At 38.5% G+C, this 25,509-nt stretch overlaps 1 protein-coding gene across 1 annotated transcript; it reads left to right on the top strand.

The window, feature by feature from the left end:
- Nucleotides 1-384: 384 nt before the first annotated feature.
- Nucleotides 385-24,855, top strand: slc6a15 (solute carrier family 6 member 15). Its single transcript, XM_053318687.1, has 11 exons — nt 385-685; nt 7,948-8,105; nt 12,057-12,183; nt 12,340-12,521; nt 17,000-17,110; nt 18,722-18,963; nt 19,649-19,847; nt 20,194-20,386; nt 21,867-22,026; nt 22,680-22,842; nt 23,767-24,855. Exons 1-11 carry the CDS (start codon nt 385-387, stop codon nt 24,145-24,147), a joined length of 2,217 nt encoding a protein of 738 aa, XP_053174662.1. The 3' UTR covers nt 24,148-24,855.
- The last annotated feature ends 654 nt before the right edge of the window (nt 24,856-25,509 follow it).

The following is a 25,509-nucleotide window of genomic DNA, read 5'->3' on the forward strand; positions in this document are numbered from 1 at the left end:
CAGTCAGACAGAAACTTATGACAGGAAATTAAAGGCTGAAGATGCTAAATGCAAACTGATGACAGCCCTCTTAGCAACAACTCATCATATTAATCTTCTCAATAAAAAATGACCCCGTTTCACTTTTATGTGCTGTTTACTGACATGAATATTTCCCTTTTTGTCCCACAGACATTTGGTGATAATGAAGAAATAACTTCCTGATCACTCAACCTCTATAAACTGTTTCAAATCCCAACGGACCCTTGAACCCAAACACCTTCAAAACTCGCACATTTGCACAGTAGTCAAAGCTCAAAAAAACTTTTCAAAGACGCCGGCCCTGCCCTTCCAGCCCGCCAACCTAAAAGACGTTCCACCCCTCGACCTTGTTTGCTTTATCAAATGCCCAAAAACAGCAAGGCCGTCAAGAGAGAGCTTGACGACGATGTCACAGAGTCAGTCAAAGACCTGCTTTCCAACGAGGACGCCTGCGACGATTCCTTCAAGAAGAGCTCGCTGATCGTCAACAACCATGAAGGTGAGGGGAAAGAGTGCGACGTGGAGGAAGGGGGTTCGGATGGTGAGGAGGAGGAGCGCCCGGCCTGGAACAACAAGATCCAGTACATCCTGGCTCAGGTGGGCTTCTCTGTAGGCCTGGGCAACGTCTGGAGGTTCCCATACCTGTGTCAGAAGAACGGAGGGGGTGAGTCACCATCAGCTCTCCTCTTTTACTGTTTGAAAGTAGCTACGTCAGCTGGCACCTTTAAAATGTGAATATAATGATAGTCATAAGACATAGTCATAGGACAATAAGAACATATAAAGTATACTAGTAGTTTTCCATTGTTTCCTTCAGTTATAATAAAACTGTGATTGCTGACATTGCTCCAAGGAATTCCCATTGGGCAATAAGGATGAGCAGTAACTTTGTCAGATTACCTCAGCTACTTTATTTGGACATAAAACTGAATGAGAGCACACCTGAAATGTTGCTAATAACTCATAATTGCACAGGAAAACATTATTCGCACCACTGAGGCAAGTATGCTAGGTACAAGTTTGAACCGAGTTGCCTTGAAGCTGTGATTGATATTTAAAACACAGTCTGGCTCCTTTTTTTTACCCTTCCCTTTATCCTTCTAAATATATTTGACCAATCTGGAGGTTTGTTTGAAACCTATCTGATCATCTCACTGCTCATTAATTGCCCTGTTGGACTTTATTTTTAGCGATGTCACCATTTCCAAGCTCTCAGAAATAGACTTGATGAATCTAATGTCATTATTGCCACAGTTGAAATTATGACCAGAAATGACACAAATCAGTAACCTGTGTGTTGCAATGAGTTATCCTTTAAAGTAAAACCAGAAGAATAGACTCCATAAATAAGAAAATCAGTGACATTAAAAGGAACATGCAGGTATTTGTCAAACCAAGCAAGCTTAAAATATCATGAGTCTGTGCTTGATTGTCATTTGCATTAAAAAAAACACCAAATAAGATGAAAAACAAAGGATTTCAATCAGGATGTCAGACTCACGGTTGGGAGCTGGGATGAAACAATGAAAAAGAGATTTAAAAAAAGAGAAGAAGAAGACGGCTATACTTGTAGTTTCGGAGAATGTAGACGAGAGATTTAACCCTTAAACAGGCAGGAGTGTAAAATGAGATGTAAAAAACATAATTAGAGGTTACTAGTTATCTTAATTGCACCTAAAATAAAACATTTCCACAATACATTGTTCCATATTAAGGTATAAAAACGGTCATAATGGTAAAAAACAAATTCATATTTTATCTAATAGAGATAAGTGATACATTCTTGCTTTCTCTTAATCATTAATATCACACATACTAGTTTCTAAACTGATGTTTTATCATTTATATCAAAGTAAAAAACCTACAAACAAGCTTCAATTCTACCAATTTAAGGCACCTTAACTAATCATGCTCCAACAGTGTTAAGGAGTCTGTATCTCCTGGTGCCTGTTTAAGGGTTAAAAAAGAGAAGAAGACAGCTCTACTTGTAGTTTCTGAGAACGCCAAAGTCTGCATACGTTACTAAAAAAGGGAAAATATGGGACTAAAGAACCCTTTCATGTGATTTGCTTCTGTGACTGTGTGGAGGTATCGAGCTGGATGGTTTCAGAGGTTTCTTTAATATATACAAAAACACAGGAATAGCAGAGTTCCACAGTAGTATAGTCTTCCTCTTTTTCTTTATTTCTAGCTCTGTAAAGCGTTTATTTGTCATTTACAATGTTTGGGGAGAAAGAATGTGAAAGTCAAAGTCACAGATTATATTAAAATATCTCAAATGAGACACAATATATAGTCCTGTGTCTCTTGAATACTTCTATATATGTCAGAAATGATGTTATGAAATACATTTTTTAAGAAACATTCAAAGATCAGCTACTTCAAAAAGTCTCATCTGGTTCCACTTTGACTCTCTCGCTTTGAAATGTAAATCAACTATTGCATCATGTTATCATATTAGTGATGAGTGCAGTTGGTTCAATACTACTGTACCTGTGTATAGAGAAACAGGGTTCCTCCTATTATCTACCCGTCTGTCCAAACCAGACGGCTCACTTCACCTTCATCGACATGAGAGTCACGTGACCGTCTGTGTCTGCCCCTGCGCTGTCTGCAACATTTCCTAAACATATAGCACTGCACATCGCTCTGCAGGCTGGCAGTCACCATACAGGAAATCAGCTCTGAGTGCGCTCGCGTCTAATAATAACAACAACACCTAACCCACATGCAATCAAACCACATTACCCACAATGCCCCTGAAATGAGTGCAAGCTTCTCTGTGATTTTGACACCAATGCTGCAGAGGTTTATACTCTTAATGTTGCGTGCGTCTCGGGGAAGGTGATAAGGTGTCACCCCCCCCCCCCCACCTGGAGATTATGGAAAGCTATTGACTGCTTTGACAAAGCTGATTAAATGAAACCGTCTCAGACAGGTTGAACAGACAGATAAAACAATTAAAACCAATCTCTTCTCTTCTTCTCTCAACTTGTTATTATTATTACATCCTACAGCATAGTATAATGATACAGTATTATATAGTGTGTGGTTCTGTATCAAGGAGGGCTGAGCTATAATACAATATGATCATTTACAGTCAGTGTGTTGTGATTGTCATATTGTTTATCATTTTATATCATTTACAGCAATAATTCACTATTAAATGAAGTGTTAACAGTTTATATATTGGAAGACTTGTCAGTAAAGTATAATAGTGGAACACAATTCATTTCCTCAATTTGATTATTTTGCATACATCATAGTGTGATATGTGTTGATATCAGATTTCAACCACATCATTCAGCAGTTTTTAAATATGAAGTCTTTGTTTATACACTATGTATTGTTATTGTGTGTAATGTAGAGCTGCAGTAATTAGTCCATGAATTAATTAGTTGAGGGATAGTGACTTAATTACCAACTTTTTTGATAATCAAATGTCTCTTAAATGTGAATATTTTCTAGTTTCTGTAGTCATGTATGATAATAAACTAGATATCTTTAGGTTATGGACTGTTGGCTTTGGGAAAGAGTGATTGGACATTTTCTAAACCATAAGACTCATCAAGAAAGAAATTGATGAATTAGTTATGAAACTGACTTGTTAGTTGTAGCTCTAATCCTAGGTGGGATTGGCCAGTTCAATGGTACATACACAAAATCCAGTTTCTCAGGATATTTGCTGATGATGAAAAAATGAACAGAAAGTTTTGTCAGTTAGTAGAAATCTAAAACATAGTGATTATGGTAACAATGGTTAAATAAAGAAAAAGGAGAGTTTCTCTGCATGCACTCTGATTTTCTGCAAATATTCCCACCTCCTTCTCATGTGAACAAAAAGCAAGCTACATAGACAAAACTTTGCTCCTTCTCATGTACTGTATGCATCTTTAATTTTGATCTACTAGTGAAGCCCTGTCTTTGTAGGTCAAAAGATTGCATTGATAAAACTTTCAGGAGCTTGCAAGTGTGAAGACAACCTCTCCCTTTTTCTGTTCTGCTACGTGTAACTAATTCATGCTGAATGTGCACATTTAACCACCCCTTTACCTCATGGGTTAATACTAATGTAGTAAAATACATTAAAATAGGTCTACTTTCAATAACCAGTTTAACAGAGTTCAAGGGAAATAGATAAGGGGGAGTGTTCAGTGAATGTGATATCTTGTCATTGAAGAAGTCATAGTTGGCAGGTTGCTGGAGTGGACTTGGATGTGTTTATTTGCTTGTATTGAGTTTTCTGTCATTGGCTATTTCTGAGGACAAATTTAAGATTTAGGATAGCCTGTCCAATTGGAGATGACAGCTGTGTCCTCAATTGGGGGAAAAAAGCTGATTTTTGGGCCACAGTGCTAAAGGTTAAAGTCAAGGTTAGACAAGTGAAGTTAGGTTGAGTCTCATCAGCTTGGATTCAGCTCCAGTAATGAACTCTCTGTTGACCCTGTCATGTTTTCAGGCCTGTTTTAAAGAGCTCTGGTCACCCTGCTGTGTTCAACTGTAATTAGATTAAAACAGCAGATCTGGGACTTTGGCGTGTGTGTGGTTCTCAGTGTGTGTGCGTGCATGAGTGTTTTTTTTTTAATGTGAGCTTTATCTGTATCTTTTATCCACCCACACAAGGAACCTGTTTGTATCATGTGCTGTGTTTATACATGTGTCATTGTATTCATCTGCTCTGCTATATATATTTCCCTTTACAGCTGTGTCAGTAGCACAGATGGGTCCTTTGTGCTCTGACAGCTGCTGTGCCTTTGTATAAGAAAAAAAGTTGATTATATATATCTCTTAATTTGGTTATTACATTCTCGACTGATTTAGTAAGTGCTTTATTTATAAAAATGTCAGGATGTAATGAAACATGCAAAGTGAAAATGTACAATTAATTTCCTAGTGTGACGTATTCAGAGTTCTAAGAAGTTGGAGCCAGCAAATATATGGTTTTTGTACTTAAATATAACAGATATGTTCAATTATTCAAATAGTTGGCAATTAGTAGATGAATTATAAGTAGTAAAACCCTTTACTTAAAAATTATGGTGAGGTTTACCAATGGAAATATGACAATAGTGCCAAAAAATGTCTGGTAAGCTTTCATTAGATGTCTGGTCACTTTCTCAAAAACCAAGTTGCATTCAAATGAATTAAACTGAATCACATATTTGTAAATTCATTTGACTTCATTTGAATGCAACCTACTGTATGAATGAAAACTATTGATACTACACTATACTTCTGCAGAACCAATCACATTCCCATCAGCCTCAGCTATACTGTGTTCAGTGATAATAAGCTAATATTAGCCTGCAACAGTTTGTTTGTTTGTTTATTTATATATAAAAAAACACACACAGTAATGATGAGTACTGAACAATGTGAACAATATGAAGGAGAATTGCCAAAAAAATCCCCTCAAAGGCAAATGGCACTCTCCAAACAGTAAGAGGGTAAACATTAAACCTGCATGTTAGCATGGTGACTTGTTAGCATATTGATGTTGGCATTTAGCTAATTTTTAAACTCATTTTGTTTAGTTTTTAACTCATACTTCTTAGTTTAATGCTATATTTCTAACTTTCTTTGCCCAACCGATTAGCTAAAATCTTGCTCTGGTGCCCTTTAACCCTTTCATGCATAGTGGTGGTCACTGCAGGGGACAGCTATTCAAAAACTGTTTTATTAGATGAATACATGGATTTTGATGGTATAGTTGCACTTCAGCCACCACAGTAGACACTAGTGCATCATCCCATAAATTACCACTTCATCTGCACTAACTTTTTTTAGTTGTAAATCAGTTGGTTTGTGTAATTTGATGAGTTGGAAGAGTACATGGTGGTAATATTAAAGGCAAACATGTGCAACTGCAACAAACCAGTAAAAACATAAAAACAGGTCTACAGGTATCCCACTAAAGAAAATATGGAGCTTAACACAGCAAGTTGTAGCATTCCTAAAGAGAAATGAAAACACTTAAACACACCTTTTAATAATTCACGCATGAAAGGGTTAAACGAGTTGGTGCAGTTTGTACATTTTAAAGGACACATGCCAACATTCAACACCTGAGCCTGCACCTGGAACTTTTGGGCAGCATCAAAACATGCTCTGTCAAGACACAGATTGCGTAACTTCATAACAAATCTTACCAGGAACCTGTCAACATTGTTTGTTTTGTTTAAAAGTTCATTTCAATGATGATGAATCTCTAACAGCATTATTAATAAGACTGAAATCTATATTATACAGGATACAGGAAGTCATCTACGCTGCTTTTAACTGTACATGTATTGGCCAAAAAGACACGGAAATTCTGACATAGACAGGATAAACCACATATTTACCTTGTGCACTGTTTAGTTTAGTTTATTTGGATCCCCATTAGCTGTTACCCAGGCAACAGCTACTCTTCCTGAGGTCCATGCACTGTAAATAAAGTCGACTGCAAAACTATTTTAAGATGAGACAAAATACGTTCTTATCAGGCTGTTTGCTTTTTCAGAGTGCCATCAAAGTGTTTGAATGTCCAAGGGAGACTGTCGAGGGTTTTGAAAAGACAATGGAGACCTGACGGGGGTTTTGATGCTGACTGATGTCAAAGCCTCTTCCCAGAATGAACTGTGTACTCAATGAACTAGAATAAGATGATTTAATATTAGAAACTAGTTACACACACACACACACACACACACACACACATCTTTACGTCCTGTCTGTGACCACTCCCATCCAAACCCAAACCTGGGGAGGGGACAGCGGGGCTCAGGAAAGGATCTGAATGAACGTCCTGCCAGATGAAACAATAAACGCTGTTGAAACAGGGATGAAACCAAAGACAATACACACATGACGGAAGTTTTGATGCTGTCATCAATGATTCATAGCAAACATTATAGTATGCTGCCCCGCCAGTGTTAACATTTGATGTTGTGGTTTAGCCCGTGAGGGGGGGAAAAAAGTCACAAAGAGGGATTTTCATCATAGCATCACTGTTGTTGGAACAAAAGTCGACAGTAAAAAAGTATGTTTTTAAAAGCGGAGCAGCTGCCTTTTTCCTTTTTTTTTAAATGATGCAATGCTTTCTGGCAGATTTCCACCACTGAGGGTCCTGAAACCTTCACACAGGAACTTTCATTTCATCTTCACACCGCCTTCACATGTGTTACAGGAAATAAAAAACGATCTTGGTGCCACTGAGAACATCTAACCACCGGCCATTTTCTCTGAACAAAGGGTTTTAGGTTCTCTCGTTCTCTTATAGCCATCATGTGCCTGGTAGTCTCACTGTCACAAGAGATGTGCCCCCTCTGTATTTTATTGCACCACACTATTACAGCCTGTCTTAATGTTAGTCATTCACCCTAAAACCTTAATGCTAGAGAGGAATACCATCCTTGTAATGTGCAGCAAAGTAATCCCACTGTAATTTAGGTAATTTTAGACTTCAGTATCCTTGGTTTCCAGAATTATTTGATTGCACCACAAACACCACAGGAGACGTATTAGATGGAGATACAACTCAGCAGATGTGCATATAGTAATTTGTGTGTGTGTGTGTGTGTGCGTGTGCATGTGTGTGTGTGTAAAAGGGAGATAATGAAGCAGACTCACGAGGCTGGTGTGTGTGTGTGTTTTCATGCTTTTCAACAAATGTGTCACCATCAGGGGGGCATTAGGTAAAAGTATACTGTAGTCAAAGTTTAGGATGCTGCTGCTGTGTTTTTTGGTGGCAGCATGTGGCAGATAGACAGATTAAAACTCTGGCGTGTGTGTGTGTGTGTGTGTATGTGTGTGTGTGCGTGTCCGTGTGTGTTGAACCCACGTGGTTGTCTGAAATAGTCTCCCCTGACAGTTATCTGATAGCACAGTTTCCCCTCCTTTGTTGACCCTCGTCTAACTTGCCATCTGTATTGTTGTGACTGGCAGGAGCGTACCTGGTGCCCTATCTCATCCTGCTGATATTGATTGGCATCCCGCTGTTCTTCCTGGAGCTCGCCGTGGGACAGCGGATCCGCAGAGGCAGCATCGGGGTGTGGAACTACATCAGCCCTCGGCTCGGGGGCATCGGCTTCGCCAGCTGTGTGGTGAGTATGACACTTGGGCCTGCATCTGTAGAAGTAGAAGATGTAGTGGATGTATGAAAATAGGACAACACATGGGTGAAAGAATAGTGAATAAATGTATTACTGTATGAATCAAATAAGATTTTAGGGTTTAATATCATAATATTTTTGGGATATCGTATTGTTTTCATAATATATCCACCATGGAAAACAGTACCAGCATTGGCGCCTGGTTGTGTTTTGAAATGGGAGAGCAAACTTGGAAAGGTACATAATCAGCAGGAGGGTCAGGGGGTCCTTCCCAGAAAAAAAAATATAATTTGAAACAAATTTCCTGCATTTCTACACCAACAAACCTCTTGGATTAAGCCAAGAAACAGCCACCTCCAGTAGTCTAGATTAGTTAGACTGAAAGTGCTATGAAAACAAAGAAGCATCAAGAATAGTATATTATTGGGTAGAAAATGATTATCAGAAGAAGGACATTTAAAAACATGTAGGTTTCAGGCTAGTAAGCCATCTTCAAGTATAGCCTTACGACACATCACACTATGGTTAGTATAATTAAAGCTGGTTAAACAATGTTACGGGCTGCTATTCATAATAATCACAAAGCCATCTTTACAGTCTAATAATTGCAGTACAAACACACTGGTAACGATAACTATCTAATTACAACCCCGTCGGCTTATTTATTAAACTGGTTCTCATTGTAGTTATTCTCAATAGCTAGCTGATGTAGATGTAATGCTATACAGGAATCATAACTTCAAAGGAAGATAATTTTAACCAATAATATCAAATCAAAGGTTATTTTACTGCACGACTCAGATGGTGAGTTTTGCTCCTCGAGATTTAAAAGATGCATTTCAGTGGAGGACTCGACCTTACTGTAAAACCGCCACTTACAGTAAACTTGTATGAGAAAATGAGGCAATAATCATAATAATGAAAGGACAGAGGAGAACAGCTGGATGAAAGGAGAGATCAGTGCCCTTGGATTTGGTCCATCCAAAATCTGACTAAAACTGAAACTAAAGTACTCCGGAGAAGTCAAAATAAGTCATTTCCCAGTGGTGAACATTTGTTAATTCAGACCAGTGGCAGCTGGTGCGAAAAGATTGAAGAGGAGAGGAGGAAATCCAATCACAGTGTCATGTTATTTTACACTAGTTTGTTATTTATCTCTACTTCCTGATGTTTAAGTTGTATTGTGTTCTTATGTTCAAATGCAGGGAGGTTAAAAAGGGGCACATAGACAATATACTTACATAAATTATAGCATAACTTGTCGAATTATAGCAACCTATATTCAAGCAGACACAACAAACTGCATCATTTTATATCATTGTCCCCGACATGATGAAATATGAAAGGTGAGACAATAAAAACAATTTGCTTTCAAAACACAAAACCCTCTTGAGTGGTGAAAAGGCTGCTTCTTTAAAAGACATTTAACACATATTGTTTCTAAATAAAGAAGTGCTCATTTTAGCTCTGCAGTGGTTCAAATGTTAAGTTAACTTCACATTTGTTACAGGCCTATTGTTCTATTGTGAAAACAGATTTAGCTCGTCATCAAAAACAGATAACATGTCACATGATTTACGCGTTGTGAGACCTAGACGGGAGCCGCTGTGTTATATATAAAGTATCACAAAGTTTATAATCTGATATAGATCAGCGCTGAGCAGAAAGACTAAACATTCAAAACATTCACAGGTCTAAAAGCGTAGATTCACATCACAAAATATAAATGTATCAAATATATGACTTAAGACACTCTTATCTATATGTAGCACATACAAAGGTGTGCATAGTTTTGGTGCATAAATCATGAAGGCAGCTTCCCTACTTTAATAAGGATTACCGGTAATTAAAATTTTGCATAATCTGCTATCAGATAATTCAGATTCTTCAAACTGGATAAATTGCAACGACCATGATTTGATCTATTAATAATGATAAGTGTTTGTGGGACTGTGCACCACCAAAAATACTCCCCATGTTGTTACTTTGACAACTGAGAAGTGAAAGCTCATTAGAAAACTTCTTTAAATGGATATTAACTTGAAATATTGTAGCTGTATAACAAGGTGAGATGTAAAGCCTACGAAGCTAACATGCTAACACTCCTATTACTCTAATAGCCTACGAAGCTAACATGCTAACACTGCTATTACTCTAGTTACTTCTAGTGTTACTTCATTCTTGTGACTTAAGGCTTATTACTCAATTTACACCTCAGCTTCAAAACAAACAAGAATGAGGAAATCATCTCAAGTAAAAAGCCACACTTGCTGCACACACTCATTCATGAGTCACAGGTGACTGAACAAACACTCATTTAAAAGGTTGATCAATCCCAAATGTGTCAGACTGTTTTCATGTGAGTCCATTAGCTCAGTGTAACTTTCCAACAGCTTCACTGTCCAGGAAAAATACAAGAAGCACATTATTATGATCTCTTTGCTGTTTCCTGTTCAGGAGATAAAGTCACACAACAGCCACAGAGAGACATTGAACCATCAGAGTAAGAAATTAAAAACCCAAAAAGACAGAAAGAGAGAAGCTGTTGGAGATTTGAGAGCCGCTGTCATAGCTGTCAATCATAATAAACTTAAAAATAATAATACACTTTATTTATAGAGCACCTTTCATACAAGGCATGTAGCTCAAAGTGCTTTACAGATAAAAATACAATAATACAACATCAAATAAAACAGAATAAAAAAAGAGAAAGTAAAGTTTAGTAAATTTGACTATTAAAAAAAAGACATTCAGTAAAAATAAGTTTAATTAAAAGCCAAATTAAATAAATATGTTTTCATCTGTAATTTAAAAATGTTCACACAGCTCACATCTCTTATAGCTTTCTATTCCATAATTTTGGAGTATAATTAAAGAATACTGTGCCTCCTTTCTTCTTATGGGCGTAATTGTGTATATTTAAAAACCCAGCTGTGGATGATGTGAGATCACGTGAGGGATTATAGAAAGACAGAGAGTCTGTGAGGTAGGCCGGTCCCAAAACCATTCAGAGCTTTAAAAACAAGTAAACGAATCTTAAAATCTATTCTAAAAGACGCTGGGAGCCAGTGAAGTGCAGCTAAAGCCAGAGTCATATGTTTGTTTTTCAGCACAATTATGATACCACATCCCCTTTTTATATTGTCAAATAACTATTTAAAAACAAACAAACAAAAAATGCCAATTGGACAAACATCAGCGTGATAAAAAACCCTGAAATGATAGAAATTATCTTTGTTATTTTTTCAGCATGTCCCATATACTAACATTGAGGGGGCGGGACTTATGACCTAGACTGCAATCAGCCACCAGGGGGCGATCAATATTATGACAATATTATAGGAATGACTATTGGTGATTTCACAAAATGAGATTTACAGTCATGAAAATGAAATGAATATGAGCCATGTCTGGTTTCAGCTAGCATAGAAAAAAAAGTGCATTAGGAGAATTAAAACACATCAAATTCTCGTTCTCCGTTATCGTTTTGTAAACAATAAAATAGCGAAGCATGATACCTCTATCCTGAATAACTTAAGCACCAACTTTTAAGCAATAAAACATATTCTTCTCATTGTAGTTAGCTTGTAAACTGGACGCTGCTTGTTTTAATTTCTCCTTCTAATACATTGACCCTTCCTGCAGGCTCCTAGCGCCCTCTATGGGATAATTTTAAAACTGCAATATTAACCCTACAATTGAATTTAAACGTTTTCTGATAAGTTTTTGGGAGCCACATGTACATTGGTCATTCATGGACATTTATATTAAGTGAGTAAGGTGTTGTTTTTCAGTATTAAAAGCTTCTTTGCAACACCTCGCCAAGAAAAAAGTCAGAAAATATAACATGAGAGAAATCAAGTATGAAAGGCATTGAGATATAATTCTGTGTTTTGGTATATTTTTTTGTGTCTGTAATTAACTTGGCTCTCTTACCTGTAGGTGTGCTTCTTTGTGGCTCTCTACTACAATGTCATCATCAGCTGGAGTCTCTTCTACTTCTCCCAGTCCTTTCAGCAACCTCTGCCATGGCATGAGTGTCCGCTCATCAAGAACAAGACCACCACATGTAAGATACGAACACATTACGGCACATATAGAGACCCGATTCATGGATCAAGTCTTTGGATCTGTCTACTGTTAAACTTTAAATGAAAGGCTTGGATCCTGTTTGTTCTATAAACCAAGACACTACTAGATACTTATAACATCGGTTCGTTCACAGATGTGGTGCCAGAGTGTGACAAGAGCTCGGCCACCACCTACTATTGGTACCGCGAGGCCCTGAACATCTCTAACAGCATCGCTGAGGGTGGCGGACTCAACTGGAAGATGACAGTGTGCCTGTTGGCTGCCTGGTCCATGGTGTGCCTCGCCATGATCAAGGGAATCCAGTCTTCTGGGAAGGTAATAAGAATTTTGTTCAAGTGGATCAGTGGATGAGTGTTTTCCATCTTGGATCAGTTTCTTTTCACACAGAGAAAAAAAAACAAGCAACCCAAAATGTATCACTTCAAATCATGTGAGAATATTCACTCTGCTCATCGGTCAGGTGTCTCTGGACGGGGAACAAACCCTTAAACACAGGAAAAACGTTAATTAGTTGCACTAGTCCGTGTCGAATCTCGATTCATGTCTGGCTGGTTTCTAACAACTTTCTTTCATCTGCATCCAAGTATTCAAAGCACTTTTGTCTATGGGAGGGTTAGGGTTAGGGTTTTACTTGCAGAGTACGCTTCGTAGTTGGGTTGGATCATTTTCCCACCACTGATAAACCTGCCTCATAACACTTTTATGACATACCCAAGACCACATGCTCCAAGAGACTCAGTACTGTTTTGATTTGCACCAGAGTCCGATTCAACCAGACTAAGAAAATGAAGGTCTGAAACCCCCCTAAGTCCCCTCAGTAGTTTCCTCCAGCCCTTGCTCTTGCACCCCAGTATATATTACAAATTGTTGACATAAATTGGTAAAAAAAAAGATATTTTGAAATGAGGCAGAGAAGGAGGAGTTTCATGAGAGGAAGAAAACAGAGTCAATTGTCTTACAATACTCTAGTTGCCCTGTAATCCTGGCAGCTTGGCTGAAATAGATACTCAAATGTAACAGTTGTACCCTGAAAAAATGGGGAACTGTGACAGAAACAAAAGGTCTTTACTTGCCAAGTGTTTTTGGAAAATCCTCTCACACATAATTAGCTCACTTTAAGATGCAGGCCAACAGAGTGCCAGCTGTATGAATGCTTGGTCTAAAGACACTGATAAGTCAACACTGTAATGTGATTTTTTTCCTAATGATACAGTCTCAGATATGATCCCGGGAGCTCATGTGACATTGTGGGATTTCTGGCTCAGATTACTTTAGCTTAGTTTAGCAAAGCTGACAGTAGCGTGACTAGCATCCGGAAGGATTAGCCCACTGGCTAAAGGTTGGCGTCTGCTTGCAAACTCTCCCCGCTCCTTTTTGTTTTACAGGGAATCCTTATCATTCCACACTTTCGCATAATACCATATGACAAGCATTAGCCAGTGTACTCCCGAGGTCAGAGTCAAGCCTGTGCTAATTGGAAAAATTCGAACTTTAATCTTCCAAGAGTAGCCTAAGCTTTGATGCTGAAGCTATTTGTTATTATCCTCACTTCCCATCCAAGGCCTCACTGCCCTACACTGTAGGGTCAAAATTAACACAGGATATTTCAGTCATCATGTATATGCTGCATATCACCCGACTCGGCTTTATAGCGACTTTCAGCTCATTGTTTAGCTGTCCCGGTGTAACTGTACTGTTTTGGTTCACTGTAAGCTCTCTCATAGTACAATTTTTAGAGATAAAGCTCTTAAAAATCCACTTCACACTACCTGCTCAGCATCAAATGGCAAACAAATATAGTAAGGGACTAGCTGGTAAACATAGTGGAGCATTTAGCAGCTAAGGAGCCACATATTTCCCTTAGTAGTTGGTAGTGACCAAAATCAGAGCTAAAAGAGAACCTTACATTCACTATGTGGACATAAACATGACTCTAACTGCTAGTAGTTCAGCATATTAGCTTAAAAGGTGATGTTGTAATGTTGTATTGACAGGTTAATTAGAATTAAAAATGACTTCACTCAGCGTCCGAGGTGAAAACTGTCGAGTTGCATCTTTGCAGGAAGTAACAACTCTTATTATCTGACTGTAATACCTTGTAATGGTGTGGGAAATGTGGCTTACTTTCCCCACCTGTGATTCATACATTGTCCTTAAGCTCAAGTCGAGTATCCAAAACAGCTGTGTGCTGTTTGCTTGAATCCACTGAGCTCTCGTCTTTTGTGCCGCTTTTACCACAACCGCCGAAGACAAAACAAGATGGATGCCTTTAACAACAGGGACCCTTTAATCTAGGTCTGTGCCACAGTGACTTGCAGTCTCATTTCCCCTGTGTGCCACATCTTGCTGTCTGAGAAGAAATGTCACTGATAACCACAATCGTTGTCACAATCACTATCACTGCTGCCACACTATCAGAGGCGAATACTGGCACAGATGACATTCAAGTCCTTATGTTGCTATCAGGAAAATACAATGATTTGCTAAAAAGAAAGATATAATTGTTTATATATATAAAAAAAGAAGAAATAACTCATACTTTTTTTGAATGGCTAAACAGAAACCACCCAAGCCACCAGTTAATTGTACAGTTTGAGACAGATGGTTGCCCTCCAATTACCTGGTGTGTCTGGATGGCCTTTTTTTTTTTTTTTTTTTTTTTTTGTTAAAGTTGGCCATCGTAGAAATGGGCACAAACTTTCCCTCGAAAGGGGGCCAGCTCGAAGTGTCTTTGAAGTTTAATCAGCACTGTGCAGCACAAAAGAATATTAATGCCCTCTCTCCACCCATGTTCACAAAAGCCTTTTTTCCAAGGAATATCCCTACTGCGATCTGCATTTCTCCCATTTGTGTGTGTGGGTGGGCGTGAAAGGGATCAGACCATTTTGGTTACCATGGTTATACGCGCTCTTTTGGCTTGGCTTGATTGTCAAGAGTGTGGCAAAAGAAAGAAAAATATGTGGGAGAGAGAGAGGAGTTGTCATGAATTTGGTATAATAAGAAGTGAAATTCATGGAAAGTAGCCAAAAAAAAAAAGTATAAGGAATCTCTTATGTCATGATAGAAAAACCAAACTTTTATTAGGCTATCAGTTAAAATAAAGATAACTCAGAACATGACCTTCGCAGAAAGCACATCTTACCTGCCCTGACAGTTCCTTTCTGATTAGACTGAGATTGCAAAGCACCAGATATCTGTTCCTCACTAAAAACAATAGCTGGCTGAGCGTTGACCGAGGTCACGACTGGGAGATTCAATCAGAAGAGGGCTCGTAACGACATCCAGGACCATAAAAGAGAGAAAAGGAAATCTTATTTGAATTAAGACTTTTGACAATATCACAGTTTATTTACGACAAAACTTGCAAAAACTAAATTCTATACAATGGTAAGTTATATATACTGTAGTTTTACTATTTTATAACTTTGTGCCTATGCTGCTGCTGTTGTTAGAGATCAAGCTTTAAATCAGTTTCAATTTCATCTCTTTGATATTAAATGCAAGAACTGTGTTTTCAATACAAAGCAGGGACATCCCCAGTCTGAGTGTCTGTGAAGGTGAAACTACAATCTTAAGCATAATATAAAAATGACAAAAGATAATTTGTGTTTATGTGAATCACAGGTTAGAAGTCTTTTTTCAAATACTGGAAGAAAATCATTAAATTTTACAAACCTTGATTGAATCACCAAACATGAATGACTCTGCTTCAGGGTGAATTATCCCTTTCTCTCTCTTCTTGGATGAGACATTACGCTGTCTCTTTTTAAAGCCACATAAAGACCACCATGTAAGAGACGCCTCTGAATCACCAACTTTGCTCATGACTCAACCACAAGCTGTTCCCCTGTGGCTGCGTACACACCCCGCTGCCAATCCTGCAAACCCACATGTCACAGCATAGCGGCTGACTCAGGCCTTCAAGTACAGCTCTTACTCTCTAACTGCCACCTTGTCTACAAGAAGAAGGCCTCCAGTTAATGATGTGTAGTGTTGAACAAAAAAAAAAAAAGACGAGAGGCCCACCGTCTGATTAGCGTTATAATGGGACAAAGGCTCTTGCTCAGGCCCCAGCAGCTACCAGTCCTGGCATAGTTTCCTGCAAGATAATGGTTACACAACTTTCATGGCACCTTAACAGTCATCACTACTTTAACATGTTTAGTCATTTTAACAGTCAGGAAGAATGAAAATGCTTAAAATGTTTCCTAAAGTTGCCTCTCAGCTGCAAACTTGATCCTTAACCAATATATTAAAGTGGAAATGAAAAAACTCACTCTCACTTATAACAGCATTAGACAGATCTGCTCAGCTTTCTACTTTTCTGCACATTTCCTCTAAAATGATCATGATCAAAACTGCACAGATAGGCAGACAGGAAGATGATGCTCCTTTTTTTTTTTCTTTACACACTTTTATCTGACAAGCATTGTTTTTCAGACAGGAACTGAACAGCAGTTAACTTTATCTCATAACCATAATGTTTCAACTCTACACAGTAATCTAGAAACCAATAATATGTCTCCGTGAACGAGACTTAGGAAATCAAAAGCGGTCTTCTTAAGTCTGTGCTGGATATAGTAAACCACAATCTGACTTATGTTGAAACTCGGTCAAACAGCATCAACAAAAAAACCCTCATCTGAATGCATGTTTCATTTTTAGCATTGTATGATCATCAGAAACACATTTTGTTCTTAATGCTCTAAGTTATCATGATTTAAGCATCTTCTCTAACTCTTCCTGATGGTTTCTTGTTAGTAGTAAATAAAGATGATCTGTTTTACTTGCAGGTGATGTACTTCAGCTCCTTGTTCCCGTACGTCGTGTTGATTTGCTTCCTGGTTCGCGCTTTGCTCCTGAAGGGCTCCGTGGACGGGATTCGACACATGTTCACCCCCAAGGTACAGTACTGCACATTTCAAGTCAGCGCTTCTCTGTTTGATCTGGTTTAAGTAGAAATTTAGAGCTTTGATGCTGCTTGGAGTCAAACTGCACCAGCAACAAGGAAACATATCTTGACATATCTTGATTGTGAAAAGATTATTTTCTTTATCAATTTGATGATTCTGTTCATAAAATGTTAGAAAATAGTGAAGAATGCTCAAGGTGATGCCTCCAAATGTCCTGTTTTATCAGTCCAAAACATTAAGTTTATTATTATGTATGGAAAAAATAGCTTTAGACTGACCAGAATGCTTAATTTCTGTCAATAAACGTATCGATTCGTTGTTTCAGCTTTACTTGACTGAGCAGTATCTGTCAGAAATGTACTGTAGAAATTCTCTTGAATGCACATTATGTACTTATCACACAGCCACTGGTGAGCTGAATCCATTAGCTGTTTAAAAAAAGAAAAAAAAAGGTGTCTAAACTCAAAAAAAATGAATCTGCGCTGTAATAGGCTGACTTCCGAGCAGCAACAGGCCAATGGCTTCTCTGGCCGTGGAATCATGTCGGCAGCAGCCTCGCTCACCATGGAAACAGGAGTTACTGAGGCTTTATGTAACTAACCAGCCGAAGACGCTCATTCACAGCAGAGTCTGTCTCTGGTGTCTGCTCTGTCTCGTCGGCTGACATCTTACGACTTCAAAACACACGTTCTGCCTCCATCTTCCACCTTGTACCTGCGGACATCAAAGTCCTGCTGCCTGTGTGTGTGTTCTGCTTTGTGTTCGGAGCAGGTCGAGACCTGCAAGATAGAAAATTACCACTTGGAAATTGTCAAGATACCAGCTGTCAGTCGGCTGAGAATCTGCACAGAAACAGAAATTAGATAATGTGAAGCATATAAACTGTATAGAAACTGTTAATAAATGGCTCTTAACACACATAATGTAGTTGTCAAAAGATATAGATGTTTATTAATGTATTAAGAATTATAACCCCTCCTTTGGGCACATTGGTTCAGAGCAGATTAATGAATGATAATATAGTGAAACACAGAAATATAATTAATACAAATAACAGAAATGCGACAAATATATCTTCATACTACATTACAGTATGTTATTAAAACATTTCTTAAATGGTAGCTAGTGCTTATGATTACTGTAGGAGGACTTAAAGTGTTACCCAAAAGTTTTTCCTAAAAATAAATATTCACTGTTTATTAATATTTAATAATACTAATAATACTAATGATAATAATGATAATAATAGGTAGACATGCCAAAATTTTGACCTTTTATTTATCTTATTGCAAAAAAGTAAAGGATTTTTAAATCATCAATAAATCAATCAGTGTCTATAAAATTGTCAAAATGTACATCAAATGTTTTTGAAAGCCAGCCATGTCATCTTCAAATTGCTTATTTTATCAAACAGTCCAAAACCTCATAGCATTAAATTTACAATGTTAAAAATACAATAAAAAATCAGAATGACATAAAAATCCAAAAAAAAGTCCACTTACTTGTATTTTCTGATATATCCTGTGTATATTAGTAGTATATCTTCAGTCATGATCCACACATGGAGACTGTTTTACTGACCTGAAACACATCTGTTTGCAGCTGGAGATCATGTTGGAGGCCAAGGTGTGGCGAGAGGCGGCCACGCAGGTCTTCTTCGCCCTGGGCCTCGGCTTCGGAGGCGTCATCGCCTTCTCCAGCTATAACAAGCGGGACAACAACTGCCACTTCGATGCCGTTTTGGTGTCTTTTATCAATTTCTTCACCTCCGTACTGGCCACCTTGGTGGTGTTTGCTGTGCTCGGCTTCAAAGCCAACATCATGAACAGCAAATGTGTCATATTGTGAGTACAAGCTTCCTCTTACATTTAGGGTTAGGGTTCAGACAGCAACTGTGTTTCCTGTAGACCAGGGGTGTCAAACATGCGGCCCGTGGGCCAAAACCAGCCCATCGAGAGGTCCAATCCCGCACAGTTTCCTTCTTCCTCTTTCCCTTCCTTCCGTCTGTCCTTCCTACCTTTCTTCCTCCCTTCCTCCTTGTCTTCTTATTCCTTCCTTCCTTCAGTCTATCCTTCCTACCTTTCTTCGTCCCTGTCTTCTCTTCCATCCTTCCTTCCTTCTTTCCGTTCATCTGTCTTCCCTTCCTTCATTCCTTCATTCCTTACTTCTTGTCTTCTCTTCCTTCCTCCCTTTCTTCCTTCCATCTTTCCTTCCTTCCATCTTTCCTTCCTGTATTCTCTTCCTTCTCCTCCTTCTTTTCTTCCGTCCTTCCTTTCTTTTAATGATCCGGCCCACATGAGATCAAATTGGGCTGTATGTGGCCCTTGAATGAAAATGAGTTTGACACCCCTGCTGTAGACCATCAAGTAGTTTTTATTCTTTACTTAGAGCTGAAAATGAGAGAAGGTAGAGAATAAAGCACTTGCTAAATTTGGTCCAATGGTATTGTTTAGACTACTTTACTACTTCCAAAATGTCCAAAATGTATTAAAGTTAATCTAATATATAATTTCTGTCCATTCTTCTTAGGAACACCAACAAGATTGTGGATTTATTGGGGAATGGCATTGAAGAGAGCCTGATCCCCCACCACATAAACCTCTCTCAGGTCAGTCAAGTTAGCGCTGAGGACTACACTCTGATGACAGAGATCATCAAAAGGGTGAAGGAGGACGATTACCAAAAACTGGGGCTGGAACCCTGCACCATTGAGGCCGAGCTCAATAAGGTACGTTCAAAAAAATCTAAAAAATATTATTACTATTTCCAGGGTTTTACTGTCATGGTAATCTAAGCTATCCAGCTGCTAGTGATAGCCTTATATTTATCATGCCACTCTAGTACTTAGCTTTGTGGATTACTCCTGAACTGCTGAGTTTGAGGGTTTTAATGTGAAACAGACAGAATTGTTGAGTTTTTTAATTTTACTGCATGATTTGGGAATTAGAAGTGATGGCTCATAATCTCTAAAAGTAGATTGACTCAAATAAAGGCCTAGTTCTCATCTCAGCTCAGGAAATTTTGGTTATTCACTCATTTTTTAAGCTCTTCTTCTTTTTCTCTCCTCCCACCAGGCGGTCCAGGGCACCGGCTTGGCCTTCATTGCCTTCACAGAGGCCATGACCCACTTCCCAGCCTCGCCCTTCTGGTCTGTCATGTTCTTCCTCATGTTGGTGAACCTCGGCCTGGGCAGCATGTTCGGCACCATCGAGGGCATCCTCACTCCACTGATAGACACTTTCAAAGTCCGCAAGGAGTTTCTTACAGGTTAGAGAGACATTAAAAGCAACAGGTTGAACCTTAAACTCCTGGAAGTTAGTAACTAGTTTGCATTTTAATATAAAGTAGGTCAGTTCTGTGAAAGGACTGGGATCACATGAGCCACAGAGGTCCCAATAAATTATTTTGGGAACAAAATGCGTAGAGAGTGATGTTAAGAAATCTTGCAAAAGTGGGTGGGGGTAGGACTGCAAAAACAATCTCCTGCAGACCTTTCTGTTGGATATTGAGGTTAGTTTAGTTTAATCCCTGGATGTTGATTACGAAATAGACTGTTTAACTTCTCCAGAGATAAATGGGTTGCTTAATTTACACAGGTACATATTTAAAAAGTTGCTAATTAACATAGAAATGATGTCATAGCACATTGAACTTCTGATCCACTTCCAGCACTGCCATGAATACAATAAATGCATATTCCTTTAAAGAGACAGTTTAATGTTATAGTATTGTGATGCCAGTAGAAAGTGTTAAACCTTTACTATTATGGAGTGAGTATGTTTCTACTTTTTTCTTTTTCTACCTAACACATTTCTGAACAGAAGTGAAGACAGTCAATATACCTTTGCATAGAGGAATTTTAAAAAACACATAAATTAGCTTGTCTGACTCAAGGTGAGTGGGGTAAAATTCCCCCAAAAAGTCCCCAAATGGGTGTTATTCCCAGAGAGAGGGGGGAGTGAATGAAAAGAAATGTGCCATAAAATGATTACAGACAAGTTGGACCAGAAGCAACCACATAACAGATTTGATTAATGACACTCATGGCTCAGTCGCTGCCACAACAAGGAGCATGCTGTTCATCCTGCTGGTCTTTGGATGCTTTTCAATAGGTTCTGCTCCACTTAAACATTCTCAGTTTTAGTTCACTTTATGTCCTTTACTGAGATTTATGCTTAAGTGGAAAATAATTCATAAATCATAGGACACTATAGAAGAAGCATCTTACCCGCTGTATTTAGGAATCATAGAGGAAATGATATAGCAATGCAATATCTATTATCCAACACTGGATGTGACAGTCACTGAACCATATTCTGTCATTGTTTGCAATAGGCAGATAACCAAATTAATATTTAACCAGTTTTTTCTCTTTGTAATCATTCCTCCTGTTCATACAGACCATTAGAAGAGCTCTTCATAATGCACTCACAATATAAGTGATGGGGGAGTAAAAATCCACAATCGTCCAAATGAGTCCAATCAAGTAGATCTCTTTCCAAGTTACAGTTTTTGTTACTATACTTCCACCACAGCTCAACAGGGAAACATGAAAAGCGAATTTGATGCCAAAGCTACTATAAATGTGTCAGATATCCATTTGATATGACTAACTCAGACTACTGAAGCCTTATTTGAGGTACATAACTGTCATTTTAAGACAGACTTGTAAAACTGTGAACCCGTCCTTAAATGAAACAAATCCTGACATTCAGTTACTAACCAACCGCCTGCTCCTCTCCTGCAGTGGGATGCTGTGTGTTGGCCTTCGCTATTGGTCTCCTGTTTGTCCAGCGCTCAGGGAACTACTTTGTGGCCATGTTCGACGACTATTCGGCTACTTTGCCTCTGCTCATAGTGGTCATACTGGAGAATGTGGCCGTCGCTTGGGTCTATGGGATTGACAAGTAAGAACACAGCATCATCTGCATATTGTCTCAACTTCTTATGAGTTACCACTTATAACTTGTAAACATTATTAAATTATGAGTACTTGTGCCTTTAAATTGATTATTAAGGCTTTAAGCTGACTGGAAAAACAAAAATAAATCAAGCTTATACAGGAAATTGAGTCATACAACCGAAAAAAATAGTATTTTGACATATATTTTGATTATTTTGTTACAAAAAAAGACAAAAACTGCAGCCATAGCATTATCATTTTGCATTTGCGTTTTGTCTCAAATACCTCAAATATTTTTGTCAAGCATTACATATATAATTGATATTTTTTCACAAAAGAAGAAATAAAGCTGTATTTCTACCTGGTGTGAAGACAATAACCTTAAAGAGTCATTTAATCACTCCTACATGTTGCATCATGCACATGTATTATTTATTAAGAATGTATGAATGCTTTAGGTTGATGCAAATATTGTAACCCCAATGCCACAATGCAGATAAAATGTTGAGATGTTATATTTAAACCATACTTTAAACAACAAATAATGGCCATCAGGTTAATGAAGCAGAAATAAAAACTATTATGAATTCTTTACCACATACATCTGATCTTACCTCCTGCTGTGTCGCTCTGTTTTCACCCCCCCGACTCTCTCAGATTCTTTGAAGACCTGAAGGACATGCTTGGCTTTACGCCGTACCGTTTCTACTACTACATGTGGAAGTACATCACACCCATCCTGCTGCTGGTCCTCCTTGCCACCAGCTTAATCCAGCTGACTATGACGCCGCCCAGCTACAGTGCCTGGATTCAGGAAGAGGTGAGTCAACATCTCCGGCTGGTGGTCTCTCTCGGGACCGGGAATCAATGGAAGTGGAAGTTCTCCTACTTGTTAAACCTGGAACAATTAAAAAGCAGATTAAAGGGTTCAAAGTAAATGAGGTAGTAGATAAAGTTTTTACAGATAAACACATTTAGGGGTCTTTTAACCCTCGGACAATCAACAGGAAGTCGCAGATGTTTTTTGATCACATCAAGAGAAAAATAGAGACATTCAAAAAGCTGCAGTAAGTGGAGCAAAGGTCGCTGCATTGGTGTCTTTAATTTAACCAGTGAGGCTTACCAAAAAAGCTAATTAGGTTCACCTGCAGCTGACCAAAGCATCGCTCTGAGGTGGATTTAGTAAACAGAATGATTGGCCGTCATTTTTGCTTCAAGTCTGGTGCATGTTATCTACCTCTTTACTAGACTACCTGCATATAGTAATGTAATAATGTAGTAGTTAGGATGTAGCTGCAACTAATCATTATTTCTTTATCTGATAGACTTCTGATGATTGTTTATTTTACTCAATTAATAGGTTGTCAATAAAATAAAATAGATAATTGCTAATTGTCAGCTAATTGACAACAATGTCTTATTTTAGTTTCTTGCAGTGTTTTGTCACAAAGATTGGCTGCCTCACCTCAATCTGACCATTTTTAATGTTTAAAGAACATGAAATTAAATGAATAACTTTGAGAGAAGTACATATGCTCATGTTCACACATTGTTTGGGTTTTACCTTCTAACTAAATTGTCCTCAGGATTAAATGTGTCCATCTCTGCTAAACACTTTCGTTCCTGGCCAGCTGAACTCTAAATTATGAGCACAAGGACATTTAAAAAAGGACATTTCAGCATTTAACACCAGTTATTTACTCACCAACATCCTTTCATCTGTTTCCTTGTGTGTGTCCTTCAGGCCAAAGAGCAGAAACTAGGTTTCCCTCCGTGGGGCATCGTAGTCTGCATCTCCCTGGTGGTGATGGCCATCATGCCTGTGCCTGTGGTCTTTGCCCTGCGCTACTTCAATGTTATTGATGAAAACACCAGTGGCCTTTCCACCGTCTCCTACAAGAAGGGTCGCATCATCAAGGAGATCGCCCGGCCGGGGGAGGATGACGACACCAGCCTGATTCAAGGCAAGTCGCCCAGCGAAGCGCCCTCACCGATGCCTGGCAACAGCATCTACCGCAAGCAGAGCGGCAGCGGTGGTCCTGATGCGGACACCGCACCCAATGGCCGTTACGGTATCGGTTACTTGATGGCCGACATGCCGGACATGCCCGAGTCGGACTTATAGACTGACAGAAATAGTAAGCCCTGCCCGGCCATACCGGCTGGCCACTCCTCCCCTCCACCCCTCTGCGTGCGTTTAGTTGGCCGTATCATCACTGTATATTTTACTTGTACTGTATATTCTTTGTAGATATCGTAGCTGCTCTCTTATTTGTCGTCTCTGAACCTTATTTGACTGTCTACCTTAAAAAAAAACAAAAAACAAAAAGGTGTGGGAATAAACGTCATACTTGTCTACAGCTTCACCCACTTGCTTGGCTGCGTCCCAAACTCATCTCTACCTCCTGCCCTCCGCTGCCTTTGCTCCCTCCTCCTTGTTGATCCTGCAGGAGAGAAAAGGTGTAAGCAATAAGGTGGACGCTCCACCAGGCCTACTTGAACAAGAATCAGCAAAGAGGAGACTGCAAAGAGGGGCGGAGCAGGGGGTCAAGAGATCACGTTGGGACAACACCTTTGTCTGTGCTGTAAAATATGGTTGTGTACTTTATGACCCATAACCGCTGGCCAACAAGTACTGAGATTAGCTGAAGTGTAGCTGCTCCGGATGACGTAACAATGCAAGACTGAACTCATTTCTCTTGGTGAAAGTACAGGTCAACCCAGTTCAAACTGTGAGAAGATGGCCTTGATAACAGCTCCCATGATTGTTTTAGACAAAAGTGTGCCTAAGTAATTTATATTTGTTTATAGAATACACAATGGACATTGTATATTTAAGGTATTCTGTGAATATAATATAAATATTATAAATATATTTATCTTAATAGTTTGGATATCAGATCATGTTTTTAAGGTTCAGACGTACTTCAAATCCTTAACTCCCATCTCTTTACTCCCCCCTCATTTTTTTAAACTAATGTGCTGTCCATGTTTGTGAGGACTGAGTCCTCCTTGTAAATATTTTTTTCCATGAAATGGCTTCAATGCAATGTCTTTTTTTCCCTGTTAAAGGTCAAAATTAAAGGTCAATTATGGTCCAAACCCTGACAATGATGTGTTTATTTTATCAGTGTTTTTCTTAAGGTTTACTTTTTCTCAGGCCTTTTTTTTAGGTTATTCCTAATTCATATGTTAATATTCCACTGACAAGAAACACAATATTAAACCACAAATACATAGATCTGATTGTAATTCAGTCATTTGTATTAAAAATAAAAACATAAGTCACTCAATATTTAATTTTACTCACACTCAGCCATCACACTTCCTCTATCTGTGTCCCTCATGTTGTTCTGTAATGAAAACTCAAACAAGAACGTAAACAGAGACATCAGTTCATAAAATAATATTTACTGACTTGTTCTGTTTGACATCATTAACACCAGTAACATTAGGTAACATGACTTACAGACGTGTACAAAGCAGG

The sequence above is a fragment of the Scomber japonicus genome, chromosome 5, assembly GCF_027409825.1.
Source record: "Scomber japonicus isolate fScoJap1 chromosome 5, fScoJap1.pri, whole genome shotgun sequence".
NCBI classification, from domain to species: Eukaryota; Metazoa; Chordata; class Actinopteri; order Scombriformes; family Scombridae; genus Scomber; species Scomber japonicus.

Coding starts and splice junctions, on each gene's coding strand:
- slc6a15 (XM_053318687.1), top strand. CDS start 385: ATGCCCAAAAACAGCAAGGCCGTCAAGAGAGAGCTTGACGACGATGTC. Junction 19,848..20,193: donor TTGAGGCCGAGCTCAATAAG/GTACGTTCAAAA, acceptor TCCTCCCACCAG/GCGGTCCAGGGCACCGGCTT. Junction 22,027..22,679: donor TGGGTCTATGGGATTGACAA/GTAAGAACACAG, acceptor CGACTCTCTCAG/ATTCTTTGAAGACCTGAAGG.